Raw genomic sequence first — 19,132 nt, forward strand, 5'->3', positions numbered from 1 at the left:
GGAACTCAATAAGTGGCAACCATATCGATAAAATTATTCTTATCATAATGATTTAAATTATTAAAATTTGAGTTACTTACAAAATAAGAGACATAGGAATGAGAAGGAGACCAGCATTGATGAAGAAGGTAATTCCTGCCACATATTCTCCTGTGAGTTCAGTTACAGTCCATGTGTAAAGTGGATTAAAAATCAGCTGACTAAAAAAATTACACAGACTCTCCAGAGATGCTAGAACAGCAAAAAGAGAACCTGAACAAAAAACAAACCAAAACAAAAAACAATGAAACTAGTTATGTTTATTTAAAAGTTAGATGACATGAATTTATTATCAAGTCATAATGCCCCAGAAATCCAGCAAATGAGCATGGGGGAACAGGGAGAGGGGTCTAAACTTTGATTCAGAAATAAACAGGATTTGTTCTAAACACTAGAGCCTTAATAATTGATGAAGTGTTTCAAGACAAGTTATTTTAAATTCCTCGAGTTTAGGGGTAATATGTGATTCTGTCTTGAAAAAATTTTGGTCTCAGAAAAGTAGTGAAAAACCCCACAAGTCTTACTGGGGGGGAGGGGGAGAAGAGGGTTGTAAACCCACTGGATCCTTTCCCTGGATTTGTCCTCATGGAGCATTCCTCATGTACACATTGAATGGACAGTGAAACTAATTGAAAGGTTCATCAATGCAACAGGATTCAAGTTCTATTCACAGTGATACATTAACCCCTTAGGGTTTGAGGTTTTGTTTTAAAAGAGGAGATTAATGTCTCTCTAAGTATTTAGGGCATGTACCTTGCTCCTCTTTGTTGACCAACCTGGACATTTCAGCCCTGATACAAGGTTGTGGGACACCACTAAAGAAACCAACAATGGTGGCTACAAGTTCAAAATAACATCTTCTATCAATAATAAGTAACTAGATGCATATCTGCATTTACTCAGGTGGTCATGACAGTAAAACATAGGCACAGTCTTCAAAAGACAGATTCAAAGGATCAGACTTCAAGTAAAATGTAAAACTACACATTACCAGTAACCCTTTCACCCCTGAGAGTGACTAGCATCTGATTTATCCCCACATATCACCCCTGAATAAAATATTGAGGTCAAGAGAAGAACAGAAATGATCACCAACTAAAGAAGCTTCTGATCTTTAAACAAATTCTTCCTGTCAGCTCCTTAGGAAATACACAAAGAACAGTATGGAGAACATGCATTCAGATGTGGTCAAAAGGTTACAAAGAGTAAATTTAATCATGATATGAAAAACTTTTCTGCAAGTAGTAGACTAATCAAATTTACAAGGCTTAGAAAAAATTTTACCTCACCTAGAAACATTTCCAACGTGGTCCTAGAAAATCCAATCATTATTAAACTCCCCATGAGAAAAATAATTCCAATTTGAACAGCACCAAAGTTTGAAACGCCTAAACATGAACAAAGTTTGATACCAACCACAGCTCCAACAGCTTTCGAAAACAATGCTGTCCCAAGAAAATAACCAATAACAGATGACTCCCAGCAGAGAGGGTCTCTCTTACCAAAGAGAACCAACAATGTTTGTACAACAAATCCAGCTAAGTAAACAACAACTGCACAGACGAGGAGAGTGATGAGGACCCAACGTCCCAATCTCTTCTTAAAGTAAACTGTAAAAATGGTTTTAATACTATTGCAGGATAAGACTGCTTTGTTCTTCTTTAGTTCCTGGGGTAATGATTCAGGGAGAAGGATTACAACATACACAAGATTGAGTAAATGTAAAGACAGTATCACCAGATATATAGACTGGTAGCCATAATTCTTGATCCATACTCCACTGACAAAATACACTACTGTTCCACAAATAAATGCAATAGCTTCTAGAATACCAAGCCTTAGAGCTCTGGAATCTGGTGGGGATGTATCTGCAACATACGCAAGCAGTGCAAGAACCATAGTAGGATAATAGCCACCTAGGCCAGCCAATGCACTTGCTGTATGTAATAAAATTAACAGAATTAACAGAATTAACATTAAGAACAATTATAATAAATAAATAATAAATGGAAACAAAATGCACTCTTTCCAAGCTAATGTCAGATTGGGATGATTACGCACAACTACATACATCTGACTTAGAGGTGGGAGAGAATATACTGGCAGATCAATAAAATGGGTTAGTTTCTATAGAAACAGTGGTGCTGGGTCAGTGGAAATATTACAAGATAATTTGGCCTTATCAACTAAGGTGATTGAACATTCACCTCTGTAAAGAGTTTCTACAGCTGACATTTTAAGAGTTAGCCTTTTGTTTGGGCAATGATCAGCTGAAAATTATTGATGGGTGGGAAGCTTAGTAAGACAAGACAAGACTCATGAAACAACTCAAAATTTATCTGATCTCTTCTGTAAATAATTCAGTCATGGACCCTTTTTTGAATTGGGGATCAAATTTCTAGTTTCATTTCAATCAACATTTCACTATTAATACTTTTCTAAAAGTTAGTTATAACAAGTGTTATATTTGTGGAAAGAGCTTCATTGAACTGAAAAGGGGTAAATGATTTTTTTACTTTTTACTGCAAGTAAGAATCATTAGGATTATGGTGCTTGTCTGACATTATAGCCCAAGGGATGGGCACTTATTCCAAGTGGGTGCTTATTTGAGTATTGGGCCTATTTGAGGAAATATCATATAAGATAAAATTTCATTGGAATAAAAATTTTTATTTTTCCTAAGAAGGAGAAGGAATTAACCTTTCACCCTGGACCTAACCAGGACACTCATGCAGATACACAAAAGAGATCAGAAATCAGACACACCTATCATAAAGACATAGATTGGAAGTTTCCAATGAATTGCTGCCAGAATAATCAAGGCATCCAAAGCACTTCCAACAGATGCAGTTATCATGGGTCCCTTTCGTCCCCTTTTGTCTGACCATGAACCAAGGAAACAAGCTGTGAATATGGCAGGGAGTGTAAGTGCCATGCTCACCCATAAAATGTATTGTGAGGCTTTTTTGTGCACTTTATCATCCATGCTGTATTTTTTAAAGAAAGTAAAAAGAAAACAGCTATTAATGATATTTTGTTAAGAAATAAATTTCATTTCACCTGCCGATGAAAAAAATTAAACAAGTGAAGGAATGATCCTAACAGGTGGACTGCAATTTTAGCAATCGCAGAAAAAAGCAACAGGATTCAAACCTGTACCGTCCCGACACCAGCTAGGTGCAACCACATCTTGGGAGAAGGACAAATTGTAAGGCTTCCTCTTTCTCATAAAAGAAAAGAACCCTGTAATTTTTTTCTCACCAGGTCTTTCACACTGTCTAATTTCAATTGCTTAATAACAGCCAAAAAGTAAATAAATACACAACTCATGCCTGAGTCTCCAGCTAAGGCATTATGGTGAGTCAGATCAGATGGGGAAATTAATCCATATCTATTGGGAGAGGAGTGTGGCACCATAATTCAAATGATAGGTTGCTATCTTCCTGCACTGGGATTTTATCATACTGGCCACTTAAAAAAAAACATTTTGTTTTCCTCCTTCACTGAAAAAGATGGATTTACACTGTATGTCCTGAGCCTATCAAGATTTCCCAATCATGAAAAAGTAATAATTATTGACGAAATCATACAGAAACTGTCTGTAGTATAATATGTACTTACCTATGTTCAGAACTATTTTCATAACGAGGATTACAGATAGTATCATTTTCATCTTCTCCAGGTACTTTCAGTTCTTCCCTAGCTCTGTGATATAAGTACTGTTGTATAACTGGGATTTCCAAAATGATACCAGTGAGATAAAGGAAAATGACTATTTCCACAGTCAACAACCTGTGAGGATTGTTTCTCCATGAAATTGGCTGGTGGTTACTGGATGTTCCAGTGGTACCATTTGGGGTATCTTCTATTTCATTGGCTGTAACAGGCTCCTAGAACAAAATCAAAACAGATATAAACACAAAATAATTTTTAATGAGCTGATTCTATTCTGTTTTATATTCTGTATCAATCACCAGTAAAACTAGTCTCTTGTATGGCTTTTTCTGTAGGGTCTTACGATGTCCTCTACAGGGGTGGCCTGGGGGTGTGGTGTGAGGAGAGGGGAAGGAAAATGCCATAGTTGAACTTACGATAAATATTGCACTACTATTCCTGCGGTAAGTTACCTCCAATGCATAAACCTTGTATTTCTAATTTTCCTGAAGGTCTTGAATTGCTTAAAAATTTCTCCAAACCAATCGTATCTGCAGCAGCAAGTTATCTATCCCTTTCCAAAGGCCGGTTAACTTTCGATTTCATAATCATTTCACTTTCCCGCAACGATCTTCAAATTTAACCTCAACGCGCACACTGAAAAAAAGACGTCAACCAACATATGTCATATTTTCTGTACGACATTGCAAAGCCTACGATCAGAAGCTATTTGACAGTGCACGACTAGCTAGCTGACGAGTTTACGCACATATAAGTGTCACGCGTTACAAGTTCGCACTGCATCAAGGGCAATGTGATAAGGAAAAAAGACTTGTCCGACCCATTACGTGTAAATGAAAGTGAAAAAAAGCTTCAAAGTAATTAGACATTGAAATACTCACCTCACTCGACATTATGAAATAGGCGAAACAGTTGGCAGAGTTAAGACATTCTGCTACAAGATTGGAACACCAATGCGACTCTTTAGGACTTCTTACATGAAATTTTTTTTTTTTTTTATAGCAAGTGGTTCCCAGTCACGTGCCGGGCTCTGTGACTAGAAAAACATCGAACATGGAGGAAGGATTCGACATAAACTTGTGTAAAATTAGGACACACTTTAATCTTCATCACAGCAAGGACCATACCATTGAATAAAATTTCAGCCAAGTATGAGTGAACAACTGCCGTTGAGCCATCCTTTCGATCGGGAGGAGGAAACTTCTCTTCAACAACTATTTACTGCGTTCTGCAATCACCTAACCCTGGGTCAATGGGAACTTGCTCGAGTGTGCTTGCGAGGCTTGTTCGAACAGCGCGACAAACTCGAGAAACCTTTGAAAGAGATAATGAGGGCAATCATTGATCAGCCACATCATGCAAGGTAACAAAATTCGTACAATCGAAGCGACTGGAGCCCGGGAAGCGCCCATTAATATAGTATTTCTAGTATTCACGTACTTTCAAATTCAGTTCTGTCAGTAGATCTGTGTTCTGTGACGGCAGTTTTAAATGCCTACACGTTTTTGATACATTTTTATTTTCGATTTTATGAAATATTCACCAAACGCCATTTATCCGCGGATATTCAAAGAAGTTAATATTTTGTGAAAATTGTTTTTCTATTGATGATATTCCACAGTTCATAACAGTTCTGACAGTTTCTTAACCTTTTAACCTCCTAACAGTGATCAGAATCTGATTTCTCCTTACAGTATTAGCTCTGAATCACGCATTAAGGTCAGGAGATTAAAGGAAGTTATCACCTGCTAGAGAAGCTCTTGATTGTTCAACAAATTCCCCTTTTCAACTCCTTAGGAAATGTATCAGAAAACAGTAAGGAGAATATGCATACTGATGTTTAGGTGCATAGGGTTACTTTGGTTACTAGCAAGCCAGTGATAGATATTGATAACCATATAAGATCTGGAAGTTAATCTTTCCCTCCTATATTAAGGAATTATTTAAAATGGTTGGCAAAACTGCCAGATTTTGAATTTTACATACCATATTTCCTTGAATAAGTGTCCATGCTGTACTAAGCACCCTCCTTGAATAAGTGTTTACCCCCCCTAAGCTATGATATCAAACAAGCACCCCCCTTGAATAAGTGCCTAGCCCTCTATTTATAACCTTTTAAGTTTCAACTACAGCAGAATCTGAGTATAAGTTAACTCCCAAGAACTGATTGTTAATTCTCCCTTTTTGCAGCTACATATTTCCTTGTAAATTAGTTATGAGAATTCGGTGCTAGATCAAGATAGCAGCTTCTACCTGATAGGGTTGAATATTCTCATTACCTGTTTGCGGAATAATGTATGGATATTATATGGAGAAGTTTCATGTTAATCAGTTCCAGGAATTAAAGGGTTAATAGTTTCCTAATAAGTGTCTTCTCACCTAAGCACCCTTGTTCCAGCAGGCACCCCTCTTTTAGCAAAATCTTAAATAAAACTCCAGGTGCTTTATAATTCAAGGAGATACAGTATTCTATGATTACTCATAATGCACTGTTACTGTCTTAACAGTTATGGATCGTGTTCTGTTCCATCTCCATTCCATTTATCATGGTTATGTTTGGTGGAATATCTGGATCTTTTCACTGATGAAGAGGCAAGTATTTTTCTCTAACATTTTTATAAATTTAATTTGTTTAATCCCTAGCTCATTACCTTGCAGGGTTTTCCTGGCTTCTGTGCTTCAGTCATTAGGTACTCTGTAATGATTAAGCTGTAAAGATCGTAAACACTGTGGATCAACTGTGGACAAACTTCTTACCAAATGCTGTCTACATTGTGCTAATACAGCAAAATCTACCTACTTCAAAATTAAGACAAAACCATTTTGTGTTAAAGAGTTTTCACATGAACCACAAAAAGTGTGACAAATATGGCCAGAGGTGTCTTTTTTATTAGTTAACCAAAGAAACTGAAAGAGAAGGAAAAGTCCTCTTTGTTTAGAGGCAGGATAACAGAGATACAGCTGAAACATGTTTGCCTGAGACTTAAGACACAAAGTTAAATAAAATTTATGAATTAAATAACACTATTAATATTACTAACAGTAGTTATAGAGTCTTGTGCTTATGAATGATCTTAATCATCATGATTTACTAGTACATTTAATACTGACTCTTGAACTATTGTTTGTGTTTGATATGCAACACAGGACCAGATTCCAGAGCCTATTGTAAAGAAAGTGGAATTTCGCCTTCTTCTCTACCTTGCTTGCCAGAATGCCCCTCAAGTTGTGATTCAAGTAATTAAACTTTCACAATTGTCCAGTTTTCATGCCCTTATTACCACTAAAAGTGAAAACAATTACTATTAATCCCTGTAGCTCTCTTGATATTGATCTAGCACCAAGTTCTTATAACTAATTTACAAGGGAATGTGTAGCAGCTAGAGGGGAGTTAAAGGGTTTATAAAAGCCTACTTGTGGGAAAGTTTACTTGCATTCCAAAAGAATCATGATGATTCCTCAGTGTTCTTCCTTATTTAAGCACAACAGGTGGAAGAAAATTTATAAAAGGTATTTGTGCAATTCCAAGCTACTCTAGGCAGTAACTAGAGGTACTACAGGTGGCAATTTTTACCAGTTACTGCTAATAAAATAGAACACTGTTACATGTAATTCACTGTGACAAAAAAGACTTGTTTCCATTAATTTGCAGGATATAGATGATTACCACAGTCAAATTGTTTACAGAGATCCTGACCTCTTTGCCTCTGGAGTGTCTGACCTTCCTTCTTCCACTTTGTCATACTTGAAACAGCTGCTATCCGAAAGTCCTCAGTTTGGACATGCTGTGATTAATGATCTCACTTCCAAAGGGAAGGGCTTTTTGAAAAATAACCAGCTCTTACAACAGTTATATTTAGACCTCATCAACGAGCAATTGATGGCCTTAGACTCTGGAGCTGTAGAAGTTGATGGTACCAGTACCACCTCTGTACCTAAAGATGACATGCCTGTAAAGTGTGCCACCAAAGAATGTAAATTCATCTATCAAATGCTTTCCTACATGGACCCAAGTCCTGAAATGCTCAGCCTTTCCAAGTGTCTGGACGATCTTTTCAGGAACCTCATAATTCGAAGTTCAAACGAGAGAGACACTATTTTAGACAGAGGCATTTTATATTCCTGCTTCCTCAGCCAGACATCAACTTATTTGATGGAAAAGTTTTGTTTCATTGAAAATCAGATGCGGTTTGTAGTGAATGATCGTTCAGAGTTACCATTGTCAAGAGCAACATTGCAAAGATTCAAGCAACCATCAGCATTAGATGGTCTCACTGTTAATATTTGTTATGCTCAATCCTTTATGGAGGATAGGAGAGAAGCCTGGAAATTTCTGTTCTTCCATGCTCTAAATGGAAATCATATTTTAGAGAACATGGTGGTAAGTAGATATCCATTGTACATAAATGCACTGGTTCTTTGTACCAGTGCCATGGAATCATTCAAGAGATTAGAGAGGCATTACACCCATTTGGTTACTGTGGACAATGAGAATTCCAGGGTTAAGCCACTGCAGGTTATTGTTTCGTGTTTCCAAGCAAGGAACTTCACTGTCACAGTGCCTCTCTCCAACCCGGGGTATTGGCAAACTGTTGAGGAGAGAGGACATCAGGCTGAGGTTAACCTTAATTCCTTAGTCATGAGAATTTGGTGTTAAATCAGGATAACAACTCCAGCTGATGAGTTCAAGTATTCTCATAACCTGATTTTTGGATATTATATGGATATTATAGGGAGAAGTTACATGTTTATCACTTGTGGGAGTTAAAAGGTTAAGTTAGTGGTGAGCATACTGGCTTGTAAATAAAATGATACATGATGTGGCTTATGACACTGCTTTTAAGATGCAGTGGTCAATGTGCTGGACTCTGGGTTGAGAGGTCTGGGTTCAAGACCTAGGTGGGTCATGTGTTGTGTTCTTGGGCAAAACAATTTACTCATGTAGTACCCCTCTCCACCCAGGAGCATAAATAGGTACTGTTAAATTGTCAGGGAAGCCTGATGAAATGTTGGGGGAGGAGGGAGGGGGAGGAGGGGTGTTAACCTTGCAATGGACTCACATCCCATCCAGGGGAGAGAAGTAATACTCTTAGTTGCTTTATGCTTCTCAGAAACCAAGATAAGCTCCATCTGGGTGAGCCAATAGTGCAGACTTTATCTTTGACACTGCAGTATCTTCTCATTGTGGAAATGAAAATTTAGTCTCAATACAAATGTCACCATGTTTACAATGTGCTTTAGGAAACAGCTCTTGTCTTCATAAGAGAAAGTGACTTTGCTAGGCTGACACAGCTTCTGTCTCCAGTGGAGTTTTCCAGACTCAAACCACTTGTTCTCCTCTTGGGCTGGCCTTACTGCTACAGTTGTGAAAATGCTAAGAATCTACTGGAAGCTCTCTGGGACCCAGCGGTAAAGTTTACTTGTTTTTGTTTTAATTTTTTTTTCCTTTTTCAACTTCCTTTTAGCCATAATTAAGGGCTTACATACTGTTGAAATTGAAAAATGCAAAGTTATGTTTGAATACCATTATAAATATGTTGCCTTTATGATTTGTGCATACAATTGAGGAAACAGAAAATCCAAGTGTAAGGGTGGGGGGAGGAGGGTGTGGGCTCATTGTGTTTTGTTCTTGGATGATACCTTGTTTTTACTATGATCCTCTTTGTTAGGGACGATTTCTTTGTATCAGCAAGTCATTAGGGGGAGGGTGCCTGCAATGTGGCAATGGGGTAATTAACCAGGATAGATTACTTTGTGTCAGGCATTCAGTGAGAAAACAGAGTATGATAGCAGCACAAAGGGAAATAAGGAGCTACCACTGTGCCCAGTTATCAATTGAAGGCCTGGAACAGGCCAATAATAGAGTAGCGAACATCCCCTTTAGGGGAAGTACAATGTAGGAAAACCAGTGGTCTCCTTACACTATGGTTAAATAAGATAAGTTCAAAGCTCCAGAGCTCCAGTGATGCAGCCCACTTGGCAGGTTTGTACAAGTACATGTCAGAGCTATTTTGATAAATCTGCAATGATCTGCATATGGCTCAGTAGCTTATAACCAACTGTTATTTTGCTTGGGATTTTAGGAGAAGGCTGCCCATCCATCACTTCACCAAGCTTGTCAGAAACTGGCCTATCAAGTCCAACTGGTTCAGTGGTGTACAGAGAAAGCTCGGTAAGTGCAATGGGAGGTTGAATTTTAGAGTTTTTTGTTGTATCATCCCTTGTGCTGCACAAAGACCTTGACATGCAATAGTTTTCCTTCAACTTTTTATTCCTCAGGGGTGACTGGCTTCTAATTTCTTCTTACAATAAATTATCACCCCTGAATCACACGTTAAGGTTGTGAGAATAAAGGAAATGATCACCAACTAAACAAACTCTCCAAAGTTAAACAAATTTTCCCTGTCAGCACCTTTGTAAGTGTATGGAGAACACTTTGGTGAATATTCATACTGATGGTGGGGTGTAAGGGGGGCTCAGACAGCGTTTTCATACGGAGGTGAGGCCCATTAGTTTTAAAACTGGCAAAAATTCGAGTCTTTGTAGATGTGAAGTCAACAATACTTTACTGAAGTTACGACGAAATAAGCATAACTCGTCATCAAAGTAAAATTAAGAGATTTTTCCAATTGAAATCTTTTGAGGTCTGTTTTGTGGAAACCGACTGGAAATGAACCCCTCGCTTGACTTTCATAAAGGACGAATTGCACTCACGTTGTCAAAACGCCATTCGTTTGCACCAACAACAGACCTTATTACGACTTCTCTGACCTTAACAGTTAGGCGTGCTTTAGAGTTCTAATCAACCACGGATCAATATCAGTATCTGAGCAACTACGCACCAACCCCTCTCCTAGCCCAATAAGAGTTAGATTATAAGTAGTTAGGGTTAATGCTCAGTTAGGGGAGGGGTAGGTGAATCTACTCTATTAACCGCATACTGTTGTTGCCCGTTGATAGTCCCTTGCTGGCCTCGTCTGAACCAGGCTCAACTCGTCATCAGCAAGCCTCAGAAATGTTCCAAGGTCTGGAGTCACACTCCGTTTTACACGTGCTGCACAAGTCTATCAGTTTGGCGCACCTTCCTGAAAAAGAAGTTTTTGAACTTTTGAGAAAGAGACCTGTTTTTACCCCTCTAAAGGAAGACGGAAATGAACCCTCAGGCGAAGGCAGCGAGGAAAGATTGGATGAAAAAAAGACAGGAGGAAGGGAAGAAGTTAGCAAAGAGGATTTGGATCAAAACTCTGAAATTCACCCTGAAGTGCAAAGAGATGTCTTCCTGTACCATAGTTACTGCGCACTTAGAAATTTTATGGAAGCTGTTACTTCTTCTGTGGAGACCTCTGGTGAACTAAGTTTAGAAACCAAACAAGTTCTGGGCGAAGGGAAAAGTGTTGAACCTTTCAATTCGGGTGGAAGCGAGTATTCCGATACGAACTCAGAAGAGAGTTGTCCGGAGGAGAGGTATTGCGGACAAGTTAGAAATAAACTGGATGCTGGGAAGTATCATTTAGCCCACGTTTACCCACTGACTTACAGAGTTGAAATTCTGGAGAATATCTTCAGTCTTCTGTTTACAACTTACGAGGATCTTGACGAGGGAAGAACCCATCACAATGAAAGTGATGATGTGGAAGCCATGGATGAAGAAACCAGGAGTTTGTCCAAAAGCAGTCGGACTGGAAGCTGGGAGAGCCTCGCCAGTTCCCTGGATTTGTCGCTTGACGTTCATGGGCCGCACACCCCTGCGAAAGACCAGGAAAAGGCAGCTAGTTTAACAGGATCACAGCCTCCAACTCCCGACACCCTAAGGCAGAAAAGTCCAACCGTGCTGTCAACTATGGATTCCCCTTCTCGTAGGCAGTTGTTTAAAAATAACAGGGCCGAATCCGATTCAGCTCTGTTAAAGAAATCGTCAGATAGAGAAGCGATAGCGCCTCCTGTATCACCACCTGCGAGCAACACAGTCAGGGCAAGGCTGTCAGATGAGGAATCATACGGTGGTAATTTAATCTCTAGTAAAGGGTCGTCAAGAGCTGTTGTAGAGGAAGAGAACGATCTGAAATATGAATTTGTGATTGAAGATGCGACTGTACCAGACATGTTGACAACATTGAAAGAATGTCTCATGGAACTAAATACGGCGAAGTTCAATGAACTGAAGAAAGGTTTGTCATTTTTTTCAGCCCACTGACAGAGTCGCTTCGATCATTCTCGTAGATAAGCTCAAAGAGCAATTTTGTTATTCGACGTGCATGTGTCATGAAGAGATCGAAGCTGCTCTGCTGGGGGTGGACACTTTAGTTATAGAGTCAAGAATATTATGTTTTTCGAATGGACAATTATTATCTTCGATCTTTTAATTTTAAAATTTATATGTGTTTCTTTCGTTGCAAACCTGTTTTGATCGATCGATGTGATTTCCTTAGGCTTTGAATTTACTTCATTAAGTAAGCGAACCAATAGAATTTTAGTTAAGGCACAGGGCCGCGACCAAGCGCGGGAAAATATAAATGACAAAGCCGTTCATTGGCTGAGTAGTTTGGGTGAGGTCTGCTTTCAGCCAATGACAGAGCCTTGTTCACCAAGTCAATGTTTGCGTTACAACGCCATCAATTTTTGTTTCAGAAAAGTCAGAATCATTCACAACTCGCCAAGATTTCCTCCAGACATCCGTACCTCGCAATTCCATGGAGCAGCGTATTTCACGACTGGGCCAATTCATCAATGAGGCTCAGTGGAGATTCCAGCTGGTGTCATGGAAAAATGCCTCGAAAGGTCAGACCACCAGGAATTCCAAGAAAAGACTTTCCAGAAAAATCAAGCAAATTGTAAGAACGGATGAAAAATCTAAAGAAGAAGATGCTGAGGATGAGGATTCAGATGATGTGGATGGTGCAACTAGTAAGGGTTTTTTAATTTTTTGTTTTAATGTGAGTTCTTCTGTAATTTTGTTGGCGACGGGGGGGCAGTAATGAGCACTACTTAAGCAGATCATTTTCAAATTCATTTCTTAAACCGCAGTTCACATATATGATTTCCAAATATTCACAGACATTGATTCATTAATTCATGAGTTTATTACAAACCAACATATGACCAGCTCCCAGTTGGCTTGTTAGCTCAGAGGTCATGGGTTCAAATCCCGTACAGGCCTGATTTTTTTTCAGGCCTTATTATCACTACTGCTTAAGTAGTTTTTATTGCTGCGAAGATCGCGTTCATGTTCATTTCTTAAAAAACATTACACATATATGATTTTTATATATTCACAGTCATTGGTTTATAATCTGATGTCCCTTTCACTCCTCATTCTCTTCTTAAAGTGTCAAGAAAATCAGGACAGAAAGCAGCGGTCCCGAAAGAGACTTCTGGTGAATCGAGCTCAAGCGTTCATCTTAGCCAGGATATATCAACAGGTGACATAAACATCACAAACGCCACATTTAGAGCAATTTCCAATTGAGCATCGAAAGTAATCTGGGATTGCTTTGGTTTTAATTAACTTTGTTCTGTGATTGGTCCAGAAAACTCGCATCCATCCTCTCAACCAGTCAGACGCAAAATAAAAAAAAAAATGGCTACTTGGTCGCCCGAATTTTCGGCCGCTTCGAACGGTTTGCTTGTTTTCACTTTGAGTTCTCATTGGTTAATTATATTGTTAACCTTTGTTCTGATTAGTTCCCGGGGTGGGTTTGGTTTTGGTTTTTAGACACTTAATTGAAAATTGCTCATTGCTCTGTTGTGCGTTGATTTACCTTTGGGTTACTTTACGATGAAAAAAGAAGGAAATTTGAGCGCATAACACCTGCGTTACGCGAGATCAAATGGCTACCGGTAAATGAGCATCTTCACTACACTATAAGGACGTTTAAGTGCACGAAGGGCCTGGCCCCCACATACTATTGTGAGTCTCTCTGAAGTCTTTTCACTATCATAACAGGGCGTGAAATTGCGCCTAATACAGGCGCCAATGCGACTAAATTTTTCCCTTTGGCGACCAAATCCTGAAAATTAGTCGCCAAATTGGCGACTAGAATGTTTCATCATAACCTTACTAAGAGATATCGTGAATTATAAAGATTTGCAAAGATAAATCCGCGGCAAACTTCCTCGTTATGTTTGTTTCCAAAACGCAGCACATGCATCTCGATCGATAACTAGATGCCATCTTGAATTTAGGTGAGCTTGAGAGTTGTATATCATCCCTCCTTGTGTCCACTTTGTAGCACGTTAAAGATCTTTCCCCTAACTTAATTTTGGAGGGTCTCTCTATAACGCTGACAGCGTAAAAAAAGGTTTTGTTTGTCTTTGAAAATGGCGACCAACTTTTTTTGAATTGGATACCACTTTGAAGAATTTAGGAGCCAAGTGACTATCAGAAAAAAAAATTAATTTCACGCGCTGCATAACACTAGAAACAGCGACAAAGCCAGGCCAGTGACGTTTCCTCCATAGAGCAGACAACATTTAGAACAATTTAGACAAAGACTTAAACAGTTATCTTTAACATCATTGAAAAAAAGTTGAAAACGCACTTGCTAGAGAATTATTTTAATTGACCGCTTTTTATAATTTTATTGTTTGTTTTTTTTTTTTTTATTATAATGTTCTTTGCTGTTTAGTATTGAAAAGCCCCCTGAAGAATACTAATAAAATATGTATGTAATTTGGCATGTGTGAGAACTCGGGAATTTTTTTTCTCTGCCGCTTGTGAGAAGGTCAACCGTCCTCACCTTACGGAGTGTAGGTCGTAAGCAATTTTTTTTTCCAAGCCTCCTTTCTATGCGTTGAATCATGTCTGTTGTCGAACATGATGCGTTAGGTTCCGTTTATCTCTCTCGCGCCATTATGCCCCCTGCGGAACGTTGTCTGCACGGGGCAATTTGTTTTGTTTTAAACCGTGTATCTAAGGGATGCTATTTTTTTTATTACGGAAGGGGGGAGGGAGGTTAATTGACGGTCACTTTTCTACAGTCCCACCTTTTATAGTCTGTAATCGACGACCGATTTCCCTCCATCCGCCCCTAAAAACCAAATTCCTCCTCCCCCATCTAAGGCGATAAATAATGACTCCTACCCAAGCTCACATTATTTCGCTTCACAAATGATGTATACATTTGTTTCAGGAACGGAAAATAACAAAGAGGTAACAAGAAGGAGGAAAAGTCGTTATCGCCGGCTGACTTCTCGAACGTCTGCTTCAGAAGGTTGTACTTTACTCATCAAAGATGATAGTGTCATAGCACGCATGCTCTCTTCTCCCGATACGCTGATATACATGTGCATGAGAAAAGACAATTACGAACGAGCGCTTCAAGTTATAAAAATGTTTAACATGGCAGAGAAGCCCAGTGCGCAAGCTCTGGCTTTTGCAGAGAAGTACAGTAAAACTATAAAACATTTGGAAAGTTTACAACCCAAAGGTAGACGAGTCCAAAGCCAGGGCCTCCTTAAATCTCGTAAACCTCTTGGGGGTCTGGGGGCGGTTGCCATGGCAGCAGCCTCGGGTGCCAGCAATTCTATGGTTTCCAATCTGATTGACGAGCTGCTGGCAATGCCGTCTTTGAGTGCGGTCCTAGACCCTAGTCTCACTCCAGAGAATTTGGCGAACGGGAATTCAACTTTGGTGAAGTTTATGGATCCGGAAATGGTTCCGACGATGCTATGTGTAGATCTGGCGAGTACAGCAGCTGTATCCTGGTCCGTCTGCAAGACGCTGCTGGACATGGGAAAGAGTCGCATCACCGAAGGTGAGAGATAAATGTATTACATATCAGGAGCAATATTCAGAGTTTGATAAAAATCACTGATTGCCTTAGGGTAATTTAGTATTACCAACTGAGTTGATAACGTAAATTGACCACCGTAAAGAGATTAAAAGCTGACGTTTCGAGCGTTAGCCCTTCGTCAGCGAGCGATTGGACGAATTGTGGGTTGTGTGTGGGTTTATATGCAGAAAATGGAACTACGCTATTGGTGGGAATATGGTGACGAGAAAAAAAGAATAAATTATTTGAATGAAATGCGCTCGTTGATACCGTTTGGATTAAGAGTGCCGATTTGAAAGATACATTTTTGTTCTAGAGTTTTGCGGCTCTCCGAACTGCTTAGATGTTAGAAAAGGCCGCAAACTACCATATGCTGCTTAGAATGATTAGGGAGATTAAAATGTCCAGCGACTTGTTTGGATGCGTCCTTGTTTTTTTTCTACGTCGCGAAGGTGTTCTCAGAATCGGTCGCTAAGTCGTCTTCCTGTTTCACCAATGTATAACTTTCTGCAATAAGTGCAAGTTATGCAGTAGGTGACACTGGCGAAGGTACACGTAAAGTGACGAATCAATGATCTAAGGGATCTCTTGGGTCCCAACATTTTATATACGTTAGGAATGAAAGGACAAGTTTTGTATTGTGAGTGAGCGGATTTGAAAGTTCCACGTTGGTCATTGGTTTGAAATGAACTTCTGACCAAAAAGTTGCCTATGTTTTTTTCACGTTTGAACAAAATTAGTGGAGGTTGCGAAAAGATAGTACCAGTCTCTGAATCGTTTGGAAATGATTTGAAGTTTTTAAGAATGATACATTTAACTGCGAGGATTGAGAGAGTGAAATGTGACGGCGGTTATAAATTGAGTGAGCTCCTCTCTGGTAGATAGGGTAGCGCCGATGCAGTCGTCAATGTAGTGACCGTAGAGTTCAGGTTGGGGGCCGTTGTATGGACTAAAGAATTGGTGTTCGACAAAACCTACGATAAAATTGGCCTAAATGGGTCCCATTTTAGTACCCATGGCTACGCCATTACTTTGTTTGTTATAGTTGCCTCTGAATGAAAAGCAATTGAGTGTTGCACTAGCTCGGCTAGACGAGAAATGATTGCCTCAGTTGTGACCCCAGACTTCGTGACATTTCCAGGAGACTGAATTATTTAGATGCAGTTGTGAATGCAATCGCTCCACTGTTCACCTGTCTCACCCAATTGAATTTGATTAGGCAAATTTACTAGCTATGTTATAACTTATAAGCTTGAAGCGTCTTGGGTTGGCAATCATATCTTTTATTCGCATTATCTTAGTGAATGATTTAGCAGTATTACTGTAAGCAGAAATGAAAAGCTGGTTACATTAGGGTTTAAAGGATTAAAAAGTTTTTTACCTTCCAGAGCCACATCCATCTTCCTCCAAATCAAGTGGAATCCTCCGCGGTATAAAACCATTTATGCATCAACTAGAAGAGCTTTTGAATCAAGAACTGTCGCGTGGTAATGCCCAGGACCCGTCTGGTGGCATCACCATATCCGTCACCCCTAAACCCAATGCAGTGGACCTTCTTCTTGTCGGGACACATCCTATTCGGCCCAAGGACATGGAGGCTCACAGAAAACTTAATGCATCTCAAGAAGAATCTTTTAGGTAAAGACTTTGTTTAAGAATTGCGTTATGCGGAGGTTAACCGTTTCACTGCTTGGAATGTGGGTTGAAGGCGGGATGAGGGATGGTTAGAGCCCAGTGGAACTCTCCCCCCCCCCCCCCCAACACCCTTTTTTATTACCCTTGTCTGTTCTTTGAAACCGTTGAGACATCCTAATCTTTATAAAACTCTCAGATAAACCACTCTTCCCTTAAACAATGAGAAAGATTGTGATGCTTGTGCACGTTAACCTCCAAAAACCGCATCTTTTCCAAAACGACAAAAAATGAATGTAACGTTTTTTCGGGAATAAATACCCAAGAAGCGAAATCGGAGTAATAAATATGAATTGGACGAGATGCCACGAGGAATACAAAGCAAGTGAGGTGGAAGCAGGCTTAGGAAATGACACCTAAAACCTTCTTTGGCGAGCTTCTTGTGTAAGCAAAGTGAAACAACATATGCAGACTTAGTAGAGTAACAGAGACAGGCAAAAATAGTATCAGCTTGAAGCATTTCATTTATTCAAAGTTGAAAAAAATCGAAACAGTTTATCCAGAGGTAAAGAACACAAACTTTGGTTTCGAGAAGGAAACATACGTGACCTTTGTATATCTCCCCTTTGTTGAAGAGACACTATTATTCGGAGGACAAGGTGGGGGTGGGGGTGGGGGTGGGGGTATGTTTCGCAAGATGCAACTGAAGAGACAGGTAAATTTGTTTGCTTTCGTCTCAGACGGTTTGAGCAGGCGTTGGAAGAAGGTGAAACGCAGATCAGAAGTGTGGATGAGGTTGCCAAGCAACACCCAGGCCACAGGCACGTCGGCAGGCAGGCCTCGTTTAATCTGATGGAGAAAGGCCTGGCTGTGAGAGTCGCCATGATCGAGTTAAAGAAAGCGTTTGATTGCATTGATAGTGCTAATTACGTCACTACCGCAGGAGGAGGGGGCTTGGAACAGAGATACGACTACATATCAAGTTTAGTTAAGCACGTAGAGACTTTGGCGACGCTTTTGCTGTTTTGGAAGTCAAAAGCGGGAGGTATGTGTAGATAACTCTCCGTTAATAAGATATTTACAGGCTTGGATGTCACCAAAACTTTGCCTTTTCCCTCTGTGTTTTTTAGTATATATTTTGTTGTAGTTGTTGTTTATTTTATGGTTTAAATTCGTGTGACGAAAAAATTTGTTGAACATTTAAGGATATAAAGCAACGCTTTTAAAACAAACGTTTCAGCGACGACATGTCACCATTATCAAATGCAAATATGCAAAGATTTCAGATGATATATAGATAGAAAACGAAGATACGGGCAACATCCTAAAAAATAAGGCGTCAAACTTTTCACGGCATTTCTAACTAGTTCGGTTTGGCTTTTCTATTCATTTAATAGGTTACCACCAACAGATCTACATTTCTCCTAGAAGGATTACCTGCTAGTTTCGACTTTGTGTCCAGTTAGCCCTTACTCTGTGTTTTAGACCCAGTTTTCTGGCAAGCGTGCGAAATTATTGAGCGTGGCAATTTCACTTTTAAAATCTCGACCCGTATTCTTCAATGTGTATTGTGTTTTATTTTCAGACTCTTCATCGAGTGTTCCTCGAAATATCGATCTAAATCGGCCCGGTGCTCTGAAGGTTTCCAATCCGTTTGTTGTGTTGAATGAAGGCATCGCGGAAACCCTCGGAAGACATATGTTTAAAAAAGACATTTCTCCAGAAAGGTAACTTTTATGCCGAAATATCTCGACTGTCAAGGAAAAATTACCCATTGCTTAAGCTACCTGTTTGTAAAAGTACAGAGCTTTAACTTTTTGAGCCTAAGGGAAAGTAAATGCAAATTTGTTTGATTTTTGCGTGGGGATTCTCTAAAGGAAGTAACGATGAACTTTCCTTTGTCAGCTTGGAGCCTGTGGCAAGGCAGTTGCACGTGAATCTCACCAAGGTTATCGTTTACAACTGCTGTCCGGCTGTGCCTTCACACGGGGGAATCTCACGTAGAGGTCGGTATA

At 39.5% G+C, this 19,132-nt stretch overlaps 2 protein-coding genes across 4 annotated transcripts in view; one reads left to right on the forward strand and one right to left on the reverse strand.

Moving 5' to 3' along the window:
• Window positions 1-4,739, reverse strand: part of LOC113666292 (proton-coupled folate transporter) — a 6,697-nt gene extending 1,958 nt beyond the window's left edge. Inside the window, exons 1-6 of one of the 3 annotated variants that reach the window (XM_089213179.1) lie at window positions 4,596-4,739; window positions 3,661-3,929; window positions 2,806-3,026; window positions 1,329-1,976; window positions 793-876; window positions 81-252 (exon numbers count right to left, since the gene is read on the reverse strand). In XM_089213179.1, coding sequence (XP_089069305.1) covers window positions 81-252; window positions 793-876; window positions 1,329-1,976; window positions 2,806-3,026; window positions 3,661-3,929; window positions 4,596-4,607 — 1,406 coding nt within the window. In that variant the 5' untranslated portion in view covers window positions 4,608-4,739. Of the gene's footprint in view, window positions 1-80; window positions 253-792; window positions 877-1,328; window positions 1,977-2,805; window positions 3,027-3,660; window positions 3,930-4,166; window positions 4,482-4,595 lie in introns of those variants that run through there. The other 2 variants (XM_089213180.1, XM_089213181.1) reach the window with 2 other exon arrangements.
• LOC113666287 (uncharacterized) overlaps window positions 4,740-19,132 on the forward strand; it is a 35,359-nt gene continuing 20,966 nt past the window's right edge. Inside the window, exons 1-14 of the mRNA XM_027182053.2 lie at window positions 4,740-5,077; window positions 6,222-6,306; window positions 6,862-6,951; window positions 7,367-8,095; window positions 8,956-9,123; window positions 9,798-9,886; window positions 10,675-11,882; window positions 12,343-12,618; window positions 13,041-13,133; window positions 14,844-15,467; window positions 16,874-17,123; window positions 17,858-18,162; window positions 18,703-18,844; window positions 19,023-19,123. Of these exons, the coding sequence (XP_027037854.2) occupies window positions 4,866-5,077; window positions 6,222-6,306; window positions 6,862-6,951; window positions 7,367-8,095; window positions 8,956-9,123; window positions 9,798-9,886; window positions 10,675-11,882; window positions 12,343-12,618; window positions 13,041-13,133; window positions 14,844-15,467; window positions 16,874-17,123; window positions 17,858-18,162; window positions 18,703-18,844; window positions 19,023-19,123 (4,372 nt within the window). The 5' untranslated portion in view covers window positions 4,740-4,865. The remainder of the gene's footprint in view (window positions 5,078-6,221; window positions 6,307-6,861; window positions 6,952-7,366; window positions 8,096-8,955; window positions 9,124-9,797; window positions 9,887-10,674; window positions 11,883-12,342; window positions 12,619-13,040; window positions 13,134-14,843; window positions 15,468-16,873; window positions 17,124-17,857; window positions 18,163-18,702; window positions 18,845-19,022; window positions 19,124-19,132) is intronic.

This window comes from Pocillopora damicornis, chromosome 7, assembly GCF_964200805.1.
Source record: "Pocillopora damicornis chromosome 7, jaPocDami1.2, whole genome shotgun sequence".
NCBI lineage: Eukaryota > Metazoa > Cnidaria > Anthozoa > Scleractinia > Pocilloporidae > Pocillopora > Pocillopora damicornis.